Genomic DNA, 17941 nt, shown 5'->3' on the forward strand with positions numbered 1-17941 from the left:
CCAGGGCCAGGGCCTTTTTGGGTCCTGGCCCCAACCTGGAGGAACAAGCTCCCGGAAGAGCTAAGGGCCCTGATGGAAGTATCTAGGTTCTGCAGGGCCTGGAAGACAGAGCTCTTTCGCCAGGCATTTGGTTGAGGTTGGGGGGGATCGACTGGAGTTATGAACAGGGGGTCCCACCCTGCCCTATGCGTTCTTATATTGAACGCGGGGGACCATGGCCCAGTTGCACATTGTTAGGGACCATATTGTTGGCCCCAGTTGGGATTAGCTGAGTTGCTGTGGGAGAGTTAATTGTGGACAGACCGTCAGCTTGAACTGTATTTATTGTATTTCTAAATGTATTAATATTTAATGCTCTTAAACCCAGTGGGGTGGGCAAGTCTGCAGTGATGCATCACATGTTGAGCAAACAGTTTTCAGTTTGGGTTTAAAATAAATAAATAAATAAAAGTAATAAATAAAAAAATAAGTTTGATTGTTTCTGACAAATGTGTATTAAGTCATTTGAATGTGCAACATGAACTCTAGATTAGAACATAAACATTTGTTTGTTTGTTTGTTTGTTTATTTATTTATTTGGATTTTTATACTGCCCTTCCCTACGGCTCTAGGCGGTTTTTATAGAACGTTGTACAAAATTACATAGAACATTATAACAGTCTGTCAGGTAACAACCATAACTTAACATGAACAACAACATAGACATATCCCTGGGGAGATCAAATTGTTCAGTCATGGAAGGGGGGGGGTCTGAGGGGGGGGACCAGCAGATGTTTTGAGTCGGTCGGCCTCAAGCGAATGCCTGGTGGAGGAGCTCCCTTTCGCAGGCCCTGCGGAATTGTGGAAGTTCGGGCAGGGCAGAAAAAGGGGGAAAAAGGCATTCTCTGCTGTTCAGCACTTTGCATAAAGGCCGCCAAGGTCTCTTTGAACTGTCAAGGGGGTCTTTTCATTGTGTGCATCAGTCTGTGGGCTTCCATAAGTTTAAGACAGCCTGAAAGCCTGAAATACAGCAAGAAGTTGCCCTTTTAAAGGTGTCAATGTCAGAATCATTAGATTCCTTTATTCGTGGAGCAACACACAGGACTCAGAATGGGACAGCAGCAGAACACGTTTTCTCCCTAGCTAAGGACATTTGTATCACATACCTTTCCCTGGGGTATATGCCAGGCCATATGCAAAAAAAAAATTTTTTTTCCCACAGTCAGAATAGTTCAGCAGTAGAATTGACTGCCTAAGGAGGTGGGGAGCTCCCACTCACTGGCAGACCTCAAGCAGCAGCTGGACAGATCCTTATCCTGGATGCTTGAGGCTGATCCTGCACTGAGCAGGGGGTGGGGCTAGATGGCCTCTCTGCCCCCTTCCCACTCTAGGATCCTATGAGTCTAGTTCAGCAGTGGAATGGGCTACCTAAGGAGGTAGTGAGTTCCCCTTCACTGGCAGTCTTTAAGCAGCAGCTGGACAGATACTTTCCTGGATGCTTTAGGATGATCCTGCATTGAGCAGGGGGTTGGACTAGATAGGCTGGCTGACCCCTTCCCCCTCTATGATTTCAGTCTATGTTTCTATGACTGAGTGAGAGACTAGCTCCAAGATCACCCAATGGGCTTCATGATGACAAAGAAGTTGATTTTTTATACCTCACTTTTTACTACCCAGAAAGGTCCCAAAGCAGCTTACAAACACCTCCCCCCCACAACAGACACCCTGAGACGTAGGTGGGGCTGAGAAAGCTCTGTGACAACAGCTCTGCAAGAACTGCTCTAAGAGAACTGTACCTAGCTTGAGGTCACCCAGCCGGCTGTTTGTGAAGGAGTAGAGAATCAGACACGGTTAGCCAGATTACGTTCCGTCGCTCTTAACTAGACCACGCTGGCTCTCAAAGCAAGGATTGGAAACGCCTGACCGAGCCTGACGTTCTACTGCTAAACAGTTCTGCTGGCTTTCTGGAGTTGGCCTAAATTTGCATGCAATGAGCTGATGATGGAGAAACTCTGGAAAAAACCTCACCGAACAAGCAATATTAGTTGTGGTACCATTTAGACCACTGTAAACAGACACTCGGGGTCAGCCCAGAAACCAAAAGCTAAAGATCACCGCTGTACCTCTATGACCATGCATGGTCTACTGATTGCCAAGGATTCAGGGGAAGGTATCAAGGATGATAATGTTAAAGGGCAACAGGGGAAGCTCTTACTCCTCCCAGACATTCTCAGCCACAAAGCACGGCCAATAAGGAAAAGAGCTCATCCACCAACTTTTCTAAGAACTTTATCAGTTTTCCCCAAGGCCTCCTTTCACAGCATCAAGAAAGGTTATGCTGCCATTTTGCTCTGGTTCACAAGTTTAAGCTCCCAGTACTGCAACACCCAGGGAATTTTTCCATCCTCCTTCCACTGATCTAGACAGGAATGTAGCTGGTCTTCCAATCCAGCATCAACAAGACCGTTTGTGTTGTTACGTGATTCTGCAGGGATTCTTTGCTTACTGTTCTTACTGAATCTGAGGTTGCTGGTCTGTATAGAGGCTGAACCTTATGTTTTGAAGCCGACAAAGAAAGAAAATACACAAAAGACAACCAAAGCCCCTCCTTCAGTGTGCTAAGAGCAGGGGTCTCTGACATTTTTGAGCCTGTGGGACAACCAGGAATTCTGACATAGTGTTGTGGGCGCAGCCAGAAAATGGCTAACATAGAAGGCAGAGCCAGCCACAAAATGGTTGCTGCAGGAGGCAGAGCCAACCACAAAATGGTTGCTGCGGGAAGCAGAGCCAGCCAGAAAATGGCTGGTGCAGGAAGCAGAGCCAAAATGGCTCCTGCAGCTTACCTTCAGTCACACAGTGGTAGCAGTTGTTGCCAAAGCAACCAGATCGGCACAGAGAATCAAATTTCCAATGGTCAATGAGAAGCCTTGCTGGGAAAAAGCCCCACGGTGCTGGCAGTATCCACAGTGCCCATGGGCACCATGATAGGGACCCCATTCTAGATTCAGCTGTCTGGACGTACCACTCAAGAAGAACAAGTTGGGATCTACTAGGAAGCCTGGGGGAGGCAAAATCCCATTCCCTCTGCCAGCCCCACTGCCCCTACCCACTGACCAAGCCCTATGAAGAAAGGTTAAGGGACTTGGGAATGTTCAGCCTGGAGAAAAGGAGGTTGAGAAGGGACAAGACAGCCATCTTTAAGTATTTGAAAGGTTTTCACTTGGAGGAGGGCAGGATGCTGTTTCTGTTGGCTGCAGAGGAGAGGACACGCAGTAATGGGTTTAAACTACAAGTGCAACGATATAGGCTAGATATCAGGAAAAAAAATTTAACAATGAGAGTAGTTCAGCAGTGGAATAGGCTGCCTAAGGAGGTGGTGAACTCCCCCTCACTGGCAGTCTTCAAGCAAAGGTTGGAAACACTTTTCTTGGATGCTTTAGGATGCTTAGGGCTAATCCTGCATTGAGCAGGTGGTTGGACTAGATGGCCTGTATGGCCCCTTCATAGAATCATAGAGTTGGAAGGAACTTCCAACTCTATGATTCTATGATTTTCTACCCGCTCAACTTTTCCCTTTCCCAGGGGGCACCTCTTTCCTTCCTGATAGCACAGGAGAAGCAGGAAGACACGGCATACAGGTAGGGAAGAGAACCTGGAGCCAAGGAAACTTTCCCTCAATGACTGCCTGTTTTTTTGGTGGCATCGTCAACATGTAATGAATGACAAACATCACCGTAATCTGGGGACACATAACAGTAATTTCATCTCAACAGTGTGGACTCCATGGCAATGCCTTACTGAGGTTTCTCGCCTCCCAAAGCCTCACCCACTCCAAAGGTTCCACCCCTTAAACCTCTAGGAATTTCTCAAACCAGAGTTGGCACCCCTATGAAGTAAGGAAGATGTCCAGGTCTTCCATGGCACACAGAGCAAAATCAACTGTTCTGGTTTGCCACCCTCTTCTCTTCTCTGGTGCATATCCTAGAAGCGGAAGAGGTAGGAATCTCAAACTACAGAATGGTTTCTGAAAAACAGTGAGGACTCTCGTAAGAACAGAAGAGCCCTGCTGGATCAGACCAATGGTCCATCTGGTCCACCATCCTATCTCACGCAGTGGCCAGCCAGTTCCTCTTGAGGGACAACAACAGACCATAGAGCCATAAAACTTCATAAGAACATCAACCCAGCTGGATCAGACCAGTGGTCCACCTTCTCCACTGCTCCACAGTGGCCAGCCAATTCCTCTGGAGGTCCAACAACAGGGTTGATAACTTCCTCTGATGTTGCCTCCTGGCTCAGGGATTGAAGGGATTAATGCCTTTGGATATGGAGGTTCCCCTCAGTCCCCATGTCTAGTAGCCACTGACAGACCTATCCTCCACAAATCTCTCCCTAAACTATACTTCCTCGCCTGCTTTTCCTTTGATTAACTATGTCCCTTGCCCTCAGATCATTCACCTTGGGACAGCCACTGAATGAGCCATCAAGTTGACCTGCCTTTAGCTACTCCGCCCTATCCCGAATGCAGCCTTACAATGTGCCAATCCTATTCATCAATCACCGGCAATCCGGGGAGGAGGTAATTAAATTTAATCTGTGACAGTTAAGTAGTTAGTTTTACCTACGCTCTGTTATTTTGCTAAGCAGAGCAACGCTGTTTTTTAGTCTCGTTATAATTTGGCTGGGCAAACTTTCACAGAAAAAAGGGGAAAATGTTTTTGATGGCTTGTTCAAAAGGAAAAACAGCCATTTATCAGAGGTTACGTAAAAAAAAAAATTCTCATGCTTGTGTCGGAAACTCTAGCTTGGCAGAACACATTTCATTAGAGCTCGTTTCTTCAAAATGTTCGGTAAAAAAAATAATGATGTTTGTTATAATCCTGTTAGCAGCTTGGCCTACATTAAAAGAAACAAATGTCATAGTTAGAGACTTTCCGACATCCTTAACCCTGGCCTTTATGGCTGAAGACATTAAAAAGGGGAAGTCAAAAGTAAACTTCCCTTAAACTTTTGATCCAGAAGTTAAGACAAAATATCCTTTGTTGTTATTGTTGTTGTTTCATCCTTTCTATCACAACAGTCTTAATATTGACTGTTGTCACCATGTCAGGCCAGGAGAACGGAGAAGGGTTCCAATCATATAGCACCCATGTGCTTTGGCTTTGATCTGGAAATTAGAGCTGGTACAAAATGCGACTGCAAGGGTCCTCACTGGGACATCTTGGAGGGCCCATATTCAGCTGGTGCTTCGTCATCTGCACTGGTTACCAGTCCGTTTCCGGATCAAGCTTAAGGTATTGGTTTTGACCTTTAAGGCTTTAAGACGAGAGCAACGTGCCTTATACGCATTACGCTTCCGCCTATCAATCAATGCAGGCAACAAATCCCCTTTCTCCATATTTTAAAGGTCCCAGAATGCCTGCTATTTTTTTTTAATGCGCACTTCTCTGTTCAAACGCCTATGCACAGAATCGTAGATGCATAGTACTTTTTGAATGCCACCCCTTATGGGATCACAAATCCTTTGAGACATTTAAAAATGAATAATCCCTGATTTTTTTTGGGGGGGGGGTGACTTTTGAGAAGCATGCTTTGTATTACAACTTTGAAAAAAATTATTTTATTTCTGACATCGCCTGCATGCTTGTCCGTCTATTCGTTGCTCCAGGAAGTTAGCCATTAAAAAAAATAATTTCTGTCCCTGGGAACAAGGGAGAGGGAGGGGGTGCAGTGGCGGGACAAGGCAGGCATCTTTAGCCTCCATACCTTCCCTCTGATGGTTGCCTGTTGGTTGCTCTCTGGTAGCTTGCACTAAATAGAAGTTGGGGAATCCACTTTATGGGATTCCCCAACTAGTGCTTTAAAATGGAGGATGTAGCCAGCCGGTTACTGCCCAGATGCTGGATGTTGGCAACGTCATATGAAGGGGCCAGAATATAATGACTGCATTTAACGGGTGTAGAAATGCCCTAAAACTAAGAGTCACTGCTCAGTTCTTCAGATACAGTGAGTCACAAGCGGTCAAACCCTGGCGATAAATTTTGTCTTTGCTACTGGACTCTTGCTCTTTTCTATTGCTGCTGACAGAGTAACATAGCTACCAATCTTATTCCACTGTAGACCAACACGGTTACCCTCTGAAACTATACATGGTCACAGACTGTGTTTTCTGTATCAATAACCATCAACCCTTCCAAACTTAGGATCGACTGAGCTGCAAGCATGGGATAGAGAATCAAAGGCTAGTGAAAGAAGAATTATGGCTTCACCAATGTCAAGACCAGGACTGTAGGCAGTTGATCAAGTAAACTGGAGACAGGAAACGCAAGCTGAGCAATGAGAGGTGCGTCATGGTGAAGAACAAGCCAAGGATCAGAGCTGTGATGTAATCCTCTCCACCCTTCCCAGTCTCAATCTCCTTCTGATTTCTTGGTTGCACGCAATCTCCCTTTTGACTGTAGACGGGAGTCAAGGAATAGAAAATCAAAAATAATTCCCATTTCCTCATCAGCAACCTTAGTCGTATAATTCCTCAGTAGTTATTACTATTGTCTTCTTGATGTCCATCCGTCATCCTGCTTTGGCACTCTCTCCTTTAACCCTCATCAGTAGCTTCATCACTCCCTACAATTTTCCTTTTCAGGTACAGCAGCCAGAATTGTTCACAGTATGCCAAAGTGTGGTCTTATCCCAAAGGTGGTGCCTTGTATCCTTGCATCTTACAAATACATGCTAGCAGGGTGTCCTACCAAAAGATAGCATAGAAAGGTAGCAGGTAGGGGTTCTACCACCCATGCGTTCTAAAGTCCAGGAAAGGCACATATGTACTTAAGACATTTAGTGGCAGCTTTTCCAACAACAAAACGCTGAGATTAAGTATTCTCCAGTTCTTTCACGTGGCATGAAAGCTTTGAGGCCACAAGGAAGCAGTTTACCCATGCTGCTTGCTTTCCACCCCCATGGCGAGGAACTGGATCTCTCATAATATAAAACTAATGTGATATTGTTATCTTATGTTGTGAGGCCAAGGTGCAAACATCTACACCAGGGGTAGTCAAACTGTGGCCCTCCAGATGTCCATGGACTACAATTCCCATGAGCCCCAGCCAGCAAACGCTGGCTGGGGCACATGGGAATTATAGTCCATGGACATCTGGAGGGCCGCAGTTTGACTACCCCTAATCTACACAGTACTCTGCTTTTAGTGCACTAGTACTAAATAGAATGGTTGATTATACTACTTCCGTAGATAATTCCTTTTCTACAAGTTTTCATGATCTTCGCTCTGCACAGTTACAAAAACTACGCATCGCTGGAACAAAACACACGCCAAAAATGGCACAAAAGCTACCCTGTCTCACAGTGTTGGTCTTAACGGTGCTACTGGACTCTGATTTTAGCGGCCAACCTTGGGGGGCCAACAGGCGAGCAGAGAGTCCAAAGCCTTCCGCTGATGCTATTCCCTGGCTCCGGTAGGTTCTGCTCAGTCACCAAAAGGTGATGGACCTCTCCTCCATGAATTTGACTAGCCCCCACCTAAAGCTGTGTATGTCCAAGGCTATCACTACCCCATGTGGTAACAAATTCCACATTTTAAATCCCTCGATGAGTGAAGAAGTATTTCCTTCTGTCCATGTTGAATCTATTACCCAACAACTTCACCGAATGCTTCCAAGTTCTAGTATTTTGAGAAAGGGAGAAAAAGTTCTTTGTGCCAACTCTGTCCACCTCGTGCATAATTGTCGTCTCTTCCAAACTTAGAAGAAGACAAGTACACTTTTATATCCCGCTTTTCTCTGCCCAGCCTTTCTCAGTATTTTTACCATTAAGAGATCCCTGAAACATTCTTCAGGCTTGAAAAAGCCTCAGAAGTGGAGCGATCATGCAGAGTACGGTTGGGAAGCAGAACTGTGGACACGCCCACCCATAGCCCCTCCCCTTTCCACCCCTTCCAGGCCCTTCACTGGCCATTTGGGGAGGGCGGACGGGTTGACATGACCATACATGGTCCTATCACCTGAAAAATGTTTTAACAATTTTTAAAAATATATTAAACATTAATTAACTCTCACCCACTCAGGGAACCCTTCCAGGGCCGTCAAGAAAACCCGGGGTTTCACGAAACTCTGGTCTATCCGAAGGAGTCTCAGTTTATGACCCCCTTCCCTTCCTTTTCCCATAACAGTTAGTCACCTTGTGAGTTAAGTAGGGCTGAGATATTTCTGGGTGAACTATGGCCCAAGGTCACCGAGCAGTCTTCAAGTGGAGGAGGAGTGGGGGATCAAACCTAGTTCTCCAGATTACGGCACTTAATCCTCACTAGCTCCCACAGTGGTCAGAGTTTCCTCATAGGGAAGGTGTTCCAGCCCCTTAATCCTCTTGGCTCCTCTCTGCTCTGTCTTGGAGTGCAATTCGCTGCTACAAGGCCTGCTTCATGTTCTGACTTTTGAGGAGAAACCGTAGTAAGAATTCTGCTTCCAGATCTTTCCTGGTAATCAAGCTGCGTTAAGCTACACATGCACCAAATTTCAGCTTTCCGTCGGTGGCGGAAACGCCTCGAGCCCTGTCTTTAAGTTCAGACGATCCACTATGGACTGAAATAAATGGAAGGAATCCAATTTAATTAGCATGAGTGAGTACTGTCAGGGACCTCTAGAAAGCTCGGCTGGGAGAAAGGCAATGATTTACTCAATCTTTTAAAGGGAAAGGACTGCTCCGTGCTTGAAAGGAGGGTCTTAGTGCTGCAAGTCAAGATGTTCAGTGACACACATGTTCCTAAATTAAATAAAGCCGGTAAAGACTGTGGGTGGCTGCTTCTCTCTTAACAGTCGCACACGGCGTGCCTGTGCCGAAGAACAAGAGGCGTGCTCTTTTACTGCCTCCACGAGGAAAATCAGATGCACTGTCATGGAGGGACTGCAAAGCGTTTCCTGGCAAGTTAAAATACCGCTGGGTAAAGTAGCCCTCTCCTCCATGAGCCTGTCTAATACCCTTTTGAAGCCGCCTGTGCCGGTGGCCATCACTACCTCTTCTGGCAGCGAATCCCACATTTGAAGCACTTGCTGTGTAAAGAACTATTTCCTACTGCCTGTCCTCGGGAGCTCGCCCTTACGGATGCGAAACAGAAAAATGTATTTTTGTGTTCAAATCAGGCGATTAACATTCCTGACATGGCAACTGTATATTCATTCCCTGGGTGGGAAACAGGGGCAGATCCAAATAAAGTCATGAGGAGGAATTCATAAGGACATTAGAAGAGCCCTGCTGGATCAGACCAGTGGTCCATCTAGTGCACCATCCTGTCTCACGCAGGGACCAACCGGTCCCTCTGGAAGGCCGACAACAGGGTCTAGAGGCCCAGGCCTTCCCCAGATGTTGCCTCCTGTGGAGTCTCAAAGTGGCTTACATTCGCCTTCTCTTCCTCTCCCCACAACAGACATCTTGTGAGGGAGGTGAGGCTGAGAGAGCCCTGATATTACTGAAGAAGAACAAGAGTTGGATCTTATATGCTGCTTTTATCTACCCGAATGAGTCACAAAGCGGCTTCCAGTCGCCTTCCCTTTCCTCTCTCCACAACAGACACCCTGTGAGGGAGGTGAGGCTGAGAAAGCCCAGAGATTACTGCTTGGTCAGAATGGCTGTATCAGGGCTGTGACGAGCCCAAGGTCACCCAGCTGGCTGCATGTGGGGGAGTGCAGAATCAAGCCCAACTCGCCAGATTAGAAGTCGGTGCTCCTAACCGCTACACCAAGCTGGCTCTCCCGCAGCGCCGTGGCCCGCCCACCACTCAAACCAGCCGCCAGCATGCACAGCAGGCCAGCTGGCTGCACAACCGTCAGATCAGCCGCCAGCAGGACGACCAGGTAGGGCAGTGGCAGCATCATTGGGGGGGGGCACTGCTAGCAACCGTTGCATTCCTGGTTGCAATGGGCTTTCGGACTAGTAATTTTATAAACCTCTATCGTGTCCTCCCTTACTTCCCGTCCTGAGGAAGAAAGCCTGCAGGCTCTTTAGAAGAAGAGCTGGTCTTTTACACCTCCCTTTCCATGATCCAAATTAGTCCCCAAGCGGCTTACAAACACCCTTCCCTTCCTCTCCCCACAACAGACACCCTGCGAGGTAGACGGGGCTGAGAGAGCTCTAACAAAACTGCTCTTTGAGAACAGCCTTAAGAGAACTGCGACTAGCCCAAGGTCAGTCAGCTGGCTGCATATGGTGGAGGAGTGAGGAGTCAAACCTGGCTCTCCGTATCAGAGTCTGCCACTCTTAACCACTATGCCATGCTGGCCCACCCTATCAGGAGACAAAGGCCTATTCAAAACACATCTGCTGCCAGCGCTACGGGGAATTCTTTATTTGTCTCGTAACAACTCAGAGGCCGATGCTTGGCCGGGGAAACCCAAATACCTGCGACCGTCAGTTATTACAAGTAATAATATTGACACCGCTGATACGCCTGTGATGCACCAGTGACTCCAGCCTCACGGCGTTCTGCTGGCTTGAAGCAGAAAAGACAAGACTGAAAAGACGTCAGTGAGCTCGTGCTTGGGATCAACCGTTTTGCACACCGCGGGGGTCGTTAGGAGAGGGGAAGTGCAGTCAATCTGCTTGGCCTGTTTTTGTTGCGGGAGAGTCGGAGACAGGCTGGGAGTGGCGTGGGGGAGACGGGGGGGGGGAAGGAAATAAAACGCATATGAAAGCCTTCCTACCACACACAGCAGTGTGGTCGGGAATTGCCAGCATTCCCAACACAGGCAGAATTGATTCAGGCGGAAAGCAGATATCCAAAGAAGCATGCCACAAAAAAAGATCCTTATCGCAGCAAAGGAGAGAAGGCCGATCTATCCACTTAAAACCAACGAACGACTAAAAAAAAGAGAGACCGTTTTGGGTAACGCGTGATCCCGTGGGGTGGAAACCCATCTGCCACTGAGCCCCTCTCAGACTGGCGTTGTGAAAACGGCCAACTTTGAGGGGCACCTTCGAGACCGACAAGATTTTTGCCAGACGAAGGGAGCTTGGACTCTCAAGAAAAGCCCGAGGGGCAACTTGGACTTGAATCTAGGTGTTCTGCTGTAGACCAACAAGGCAATCTTACGATAAAATTCAAGAAATAGTTGCCAGCACCGTCAACTGCAAATTTCCCTTATCTGCGTAATTATCCCGGGCTATCTCTGGAAGGATCTTTATTCTTGGGGGTGTGGTAGCTACAGGGTGAGAATGCTTAATGTGACCGAGTGCTTCAGCTGAGTTTGGCAGCGCAGGGGGAGAGCACTCAGCCTACAGGATTGGGGGGGGGGGGAGGGTTGATGACAGTAAATGTTGGCCATCCCACTGAAACGCATGTGCTCCAGCCACTTCAGCCTCAATGGGCTGGACATCAAGGACGCTTTATCTATGTAGCACATGTTGTGTGTGCTACGGGCCCTGGACTTCCGGGGGCCCCGCACAGTGCCTTCCCCACTATGGGTCAAGGCTGTAGCCCAGTGGTTCTCAACCTGGGAGTTGGGACCCTTTTGGGGGTCACATAACCCCTTCACAGGGGTCGTGACAGGGCGAGCAGCTTGTCTAGGGGAGCACCGCCACTGTTGCCGCAGGTGTCTGGAGCAGCAGAAAAGAGCGAGATCGACATGGTGGGACAAGAGGCAGAACTGAACTGAGAAACCCAGGAGAAAAACCCAGTTTCTATACAATTGTGAACAATGGATCTTCACGCCATTGGTCAGTTTCGGTTTAATTTCTGTGAAAGAACCCTTGCATAATTTTATGGCTGGGGGTCACCACAAGAGGAGGAACTGTATTAAAGTGTTGCGGCATTAGGAAGGTTGAGAACCACTGCTGTAGCCCCCTCTTTAAGGATACTTGGAGTGACACCCCTTTCCACTGGGGGCACCTTCCTGTCCCCTGTCTGGCTGCCCCTGTCACAATTGTACTCTGCTGGGGCCCACAAAAACTAGCTGTGGTCCTATAGTGGGCCTGGGAATCCTTAAACCACTCCTGCTGAACAGACTGGGGTAAAATGACTTCAGATAAAGTTCTCTGCATCAAGAATACTACCGTTCCCCGCCCGTTTCCTATAGAGGTCAAAAGCAGTTCAGACCATGCTGTCAGAGAGAATGAGGGTTTAGAAGAATTTATGTGAGAACTGAGGTGGGAGGTTTTTAATGCCACAGAACACACACGCGCTCACACATACGCAGACGCCCATGTGGCTTCCAGATTTCCACCCAGCGGAATCGCTGGCAAGATGTTCCTCAAAGCTCATTAAAGCCCACATCACAAAGCGCTTCCGCTCTGCGTGGCGGAAGCCTGCCTTTCTTCTATCCTTCACGAATCCGACAAAGGGAGCTTTGAATCTCGAGCGCTCGCACCCCGAAACTTTGGTGGATCTCTAAGGCACTACTGGACCCGAATCTAGCTGTTCCGTCACTCACAAACTCCTTCCTTGCAGAGAAGAAGCCATGGGGCTGAATCGTTGCCCAGAATTTCCTGTTGCAAAAATAATGAACTGGGAGGGGGGGGGGGTCCCAGCGAAGAAACAAATATAGAGAAATTTAGATGCCAATATGGCAATACAATATCCAAAATGGACTTATATGGAGTCTTCTCTCTTCAGTAATTCTTTATTCTTTATAATTTCACACAAGTCCCGACGTGTTTTGCCTTATAGCTTTTCCAAGGGACAATGGTTTTTATATTTAAGGGGCAACTTCAACGTTCTAAAGGAATCTCTTGACAAGAGTATAAGGTCATACTAACAATAGCTAAATGTAGCATGTGGTGCTCCAGACTTGTTAGTATGATCTTATACTCAGGAGATTTCTTTATAAAGTTGAAGTTGGTCCTTAAATATAAAAACCACTGTCCCTTGAAAAACGCTATAAGGCAAAACGCGTCGGGACCTGTGTGAAATTATAAAGAATAAAGAATTACGGAAGAGAGAAGACTCCATATAAGTCCATTTTGGATATTTTATTGCCATATTGGTTCCCCAGTGCATCTAGATTTCTCAGAATTTCCTGTTGACACGCACACACAAGCAACAACAATATCACAGAGACTCACTTGCTACTCCTGAAGCAATTCCGTAAAGAAGTCCACCTCCATCGGACTCTGGTTGAAAGACGTGAGCGCCTGGCGGAGGGCTTCTCTCTTGTCTGATAAAGTTATACAGCAACGTTTTCACAAGTCTGCTGGTGTACGGGAGGCTGGAAACCCAAGAGACGCACACTTAGTTCTGTTTGTAACAATTCTGCAACTACACATCGTATTTTTTAACTCGCATTGCGCTTTTCTCTAGGCAACGCTTTCTTAGATCTAGTTTTACTGAGATTTAGAAAGAGGAGACTTTTACACCTTGCTTTTCTCTCCCTGGAGGAGTCTCAAAGTGGCTTACAATCGCCTTCCCTTCCTCTCCTCACAACAGACACCCTGTGAGTTAGACGGGGCTGAGAGAGTTCTAAGAACTGTTGACTGGCCCAACCTCACCCAGCAGGCTTCATGTGGAAGAGAAGTGCGGAATCAGACCCAGTTCTTCAGATTAGAGTTTGCTGCTCTTAACCACGGCTGCCCTCCCAGAATGGCTCAGGGCGGTGTACACAATGCGGTTAAGAATTAACAATGAATTAAAAACAACACAGTAAATATAAACATCAAACATTAACAATATAGAGCGTGATAAAAACAGAATTGACAATTTAGCAGCATTTAATTAACAGCAGAATCCAGAAGATTGATCGCTATCATAAATCTCCATATGAGGTATGGAAAATTCGTCTTGCAATGAACTTCCCTGGATCTTCACAAACTATCGTATCATTTCTGGGGTGGGCTCTCCATCTTTGGAAATTTTTAAATAGAGGCTGGATAGCTATCTGACAAAAAGGCTGATTCTGTGAAGATTCAAGGGGGTGGCAGGTGACAGTGGATGAGCGATGGGGTTGTGAGTGTCCTGCATAGTGCAGGGGGTTGGACTGGATGACCCAGGAGATCCCTTCCAACTCTATCTATCTATCTATCTATCTATCTATCTATCTATCTATCTATCTATCTATCTATCTATCTATCTATCTATCTATCTATCTATCTATCTATCTATCTATCTATCTATCTATCTATCTATCTATCTATCTATCTATCTATCATCTATCCATCCATCCATCCATCCATCCATCCATCCATCCATCCATCCATCCACCCACCAACCCACCCACCTCTATCTGTCCAACCATACATACCCACACATTTATGTGAGTCTATGTATATATAATGAGCCTCTTGTGGCGCAGAGTGGTAAGGCAGCAGAAATGTCGTCTGAAAGCTCTGCCCATGAGGTTGGGAGTTCAATCCCAGCAGCTGGCTCAAGGTTGACTCAGCTTTCCATCCTTCCGAGGTGGGTAAAATGAGTACCCAGCTTGCTGGGGGGTAAACGGTAATGACTGGGGAAGGCACTGGCAAACCACTCCGTATTGACTGCCATGAAAACGCAAGAGGGCGTCACCCCAGGGGTCAGACATGACTCGGTGCTTGCACAGGGGATACCTTTACCTTTATGTATATATATGTAAGTATAAACTTTTTGGTATATGCTTTTGTGTGTGTGCACACTTCATCAGATACTGGCAGTTAAGCTTATACCCAGAAGTAAACTTTGTTCGTCTTAAAGGTGCCCCTGGACTCAAACTTTGTTCTATTGCTTCAGACCAACAGAGCTACCTATCTGAATCAATCAATCAATCAAGATTCAAGTGGGTAGCCATGTTGGTCTGAAGCAGCAAAACAAATTTATAATATAATACATTATAATGTATCCGAAGAAGGGAGCATGCACACAAAAGGTCATACCTTGAATAAAATTTTGTTGGTCTTAAAGTTGCCCCCGAACTCACATTTTTTTTCCAATTAATCAATCTGTCTGTCTACTTACCTATCTTTTATGTTTTGATTTCAAACTGAAATAATTTTCTAAGAATATACCTCTCTTTACCCCCCAGCAAGCTGGGTACTCATTTTACCGACCTCGGGAGGATGGAAGGCTGAGTCAACCTTGAGCCGGCTGCTGGGATTGAACTCCCAACCTCATGGGCAGAGAGCCAGTTTGGTGTAGTGGTTAGGAGTGCGGTCTTGTAATCTGGCATGCCAGGTTCGATTCTGCGCTCCCCCACATTCAACCAGCTGGGTGACCTTGGGCTCGCCACGGGGCTGATAAAACTGTTCTGACCGGGCAGTGATATCAGGGCTCTCTCAGCCTCACCCACCCCACAGGGTGTCTGTTGTGGGGAGAGGAATGGGAAGGCGACTGTAAGCCGCTTTGAGCCTCCTTCGGGTAGGGAAAAGCGGCATATAAGAACCAACTCTTCTTCTTCTTCTTCTTCTTACCAATTGAACTCTAAACCTCCTCAAGATTTGATTCTTCTGCAGTTGCCCATGAACATAAATGCCGTATTGTGTCTTATGCTACAGGTAAGCAGATATTTGGATTTGATAGGAAAAACTGTCACAGTTCCAAATGTTTAGAGGGCAAAGAGAAAAGAAAAAATAATTAAATACTATACTCATTTGCTGTCATGGGAAGTGATCACTATCTTTTTTTTTTTCCTTTTGGTGATTTTTCAATTGAACAAAGCTAGGCGACGGTCCAAAAATCCTGCTTTGGCTTCAGGGAACTCCTTAATGCATGTTTAAGGATGCATCCATAAAGAGTATCAAAGACATTATCAAAACAAGTCCTCACACTCCAAGAATCTGGAAGCTTTGATACTCCAGGTTCAGAGATGGGTGAACCGCATAATGAAGTGAGTCTACGTGCCAAGGCCCAACAAGACGTATATACAGGCAATGATCAATTCGAAGTCTTGTAGCCTGCCACTGACAAACCCTTTGCTTTTTATCTAAAAAGGTCAAGATTGCTAAGCCTGAAAATAGGAGCCACGTTCAGGGCAGGAATCGGCTGGGCCAATCGGCAGGCGCAGATTGGCCCGGCCGGTGGTCTGTCCAGAGGAAGGGGCCAATCGGCACCCTTCCTCATCCCGGACAGAGCCCTCCCTAACTCCTCCCACTAAGCCCTTACGGCTTTATTTAGTCCGCAGTGCCCGCGGCACCGCAGGCTGTGTTAAGATGTTCACTTAACGCAGTCTTTCTCACCTTTTTTACCATTGAGAAACCCCTGAAACATTCTTCAGGCTTCGAGAAGCCCCAGAAGTGGTGCCATCTGGCAGAATATGGTTGGGAAGCTTAGATGTGTACCCGCTCACCTGGGGCCCCTCCCCTCCCGGCCCATCATAGGCCAGTTTGGAAGGAGAGGGTGGGTGAAGATGACCATATATGGCCATATCACTTGATAAGCGTTTAACAAATCATGAAATCCCGGGTGAGAAAGCCTGACTTAAGGCTTCCATTATTCCCTTAGTCATAAACTGAGCCTGCACATGTGTTCAGTGGTTAGCGGGAAGGAAAAAAGCAGAGAGAACTTTATGAAGATATATTAAGGGGCACCTCCTGCGGAGCTTCCGTGAACTCCTGTGCAGGACTGTGGTCCCTAGTTGAAAAATATGGTTTACATTTGTCAACATCATAGTGATTTAAGCTTCAGAATCTTTCTCTGCTCTCCCTCTTCCCCGTTCCCCCACGTATCCAGGATGTATTTATTCAGAGAAAGGAAATATCCATCAGATTCCACACTCCCTTGACATGTTGACCACACAGGAGTATTTTGCTAGCGTACAGCGCTATGTGACTATAATCAATCTCTTCTCGGGGCTTTAGTGGTAAAGAGGAGCTCTGTTAGACATAAATCAAAGCCAGCCATAAACCGCCTTTATAAAGCATTACGGTGAACGTGGTAAAGGTGATGCATGGTTGTGTTTGGACCACGGGAGATCATAGAATCATAGAGTTGGAAGGGGCCATACAGGCCATCTAGTCCAACCCCCTGCTCTACGCAGGATCAGCCCTAAGCATCCTAAAGCATCCAAGAAAAGTGTGTATCCAACCTTTGCTTGAAGACTGCCAGTGAGGGGGAGCTCACCACCTCCTTAGGCAGCCTATTCCCCTTCTGAACTACTCTGACTGTGAATTTTTTTTTCCTGATATCTAGGAAAAAATCCAGATCCAGGTACAATGAAATCTATGCTTGCCCACAAAGCCTGCCATCCCACAGCCTAACATTCCCTGAGGGCAATGATTTGCAAACTTTTGACACCCCCCCTCAAATCTATTGGGGGCATCTAGGATGGGATCTCAAATACTTTGGCCCCCTCATGAGAAGGAAGGACTCCCTGGAGAAGAGCCTAATGCTGGGAGCGATCGAGGGCAAAAGAAGGAGAGGACGACAGAGAATGAGGTGGCTGGATGGAGTTACTAAAGCAGTCGGTGTGAGCTTAAATGGACTCAGGAGAATGGTAGAGGACAGGAAGGCCTGGAGGATCATTGTCCATGGGGTCGCGATGGGTCGGACACGACTTCGCAACTAACAACAACAAGGATGGGATCTACACAGCCGCAGCAAGAAACGACAAATCCAAAAAGTCTGATGGAAGTGTCTGGATGAGCTGGCAGAGATACTTGGGATCCTAAACCGAAGGATTTTAGTATTTCGGGGTGTGATGGGTTTGTCGTTACCAAACAAACCCTGCAAAAGCAAAACTTATTCAGAACTGGGTGTGTGAGGGGGGACGTTAGCAGGAGGATTATCACAGCTCATCCTGTGCATCCAGTCCTGCAAGGGAAGCATCCCCAACACCTGTCAGCTTTGTGTAGTGGTTAGGAGCGCCGACTTCTAATCTGGCAAAATGGGTTCGATTCTCTGCTCCTCCAGATGCCTCCAGCCGGGTGACCTTGGGCTCATCACAGCACTGATAAAGCTGTTCTGACTGAGCCTCCCCTCCCTCACAGGGTGTCTGTTGTGGGGAGAGGAAAGGGAATCCACTTTGAGACTCCTTCGGGTAGAGAAAAGCGGCCTATA

At 46.9% G+C, this 17941-nt stretch overlaps 1 protein-coding gene across 4 annotated transcripts in view; it reads right to left on the minus strand.

Annotated features, from left to right (window-relative positions):
• The window catches only part of DYM (dymeclin), a 231024-nt gene that overhangs the window by 152175 nt on the left and 60908 nt on the right, over window positions 1-17941 (minus strand). For all 4 annotated transcript variants that reach the window (XM_077346761.1, XM_077346758.1, XM_077346762.1 and 1 more), the window contains one exon: window positions 13045-13187. In XM_077346761.1, the coding sequence (XP_077202876.1) occupies window positions 13045-13187 (143 nt within the window). The remainder of the gene's footprint in view (window positions 1-13044; window positions 13188-17941) is intronic.

The sequence above is a fragment of the Paroedura picta genome, chromosome 7 (assembly GCF_049243985.1).
Source record: "Paroedura picta isolate Pp20150507F chromosome 7, Ppicta_v3.0, whole genome shotgun sequence".
NCBI classification, from domain to species: domain Eukaryota; kingdom Metazoa; phylum Chordata; class Lepidosauria; order Squamata; family Gekkonidae; genus Paroedura; species Paroedura picta.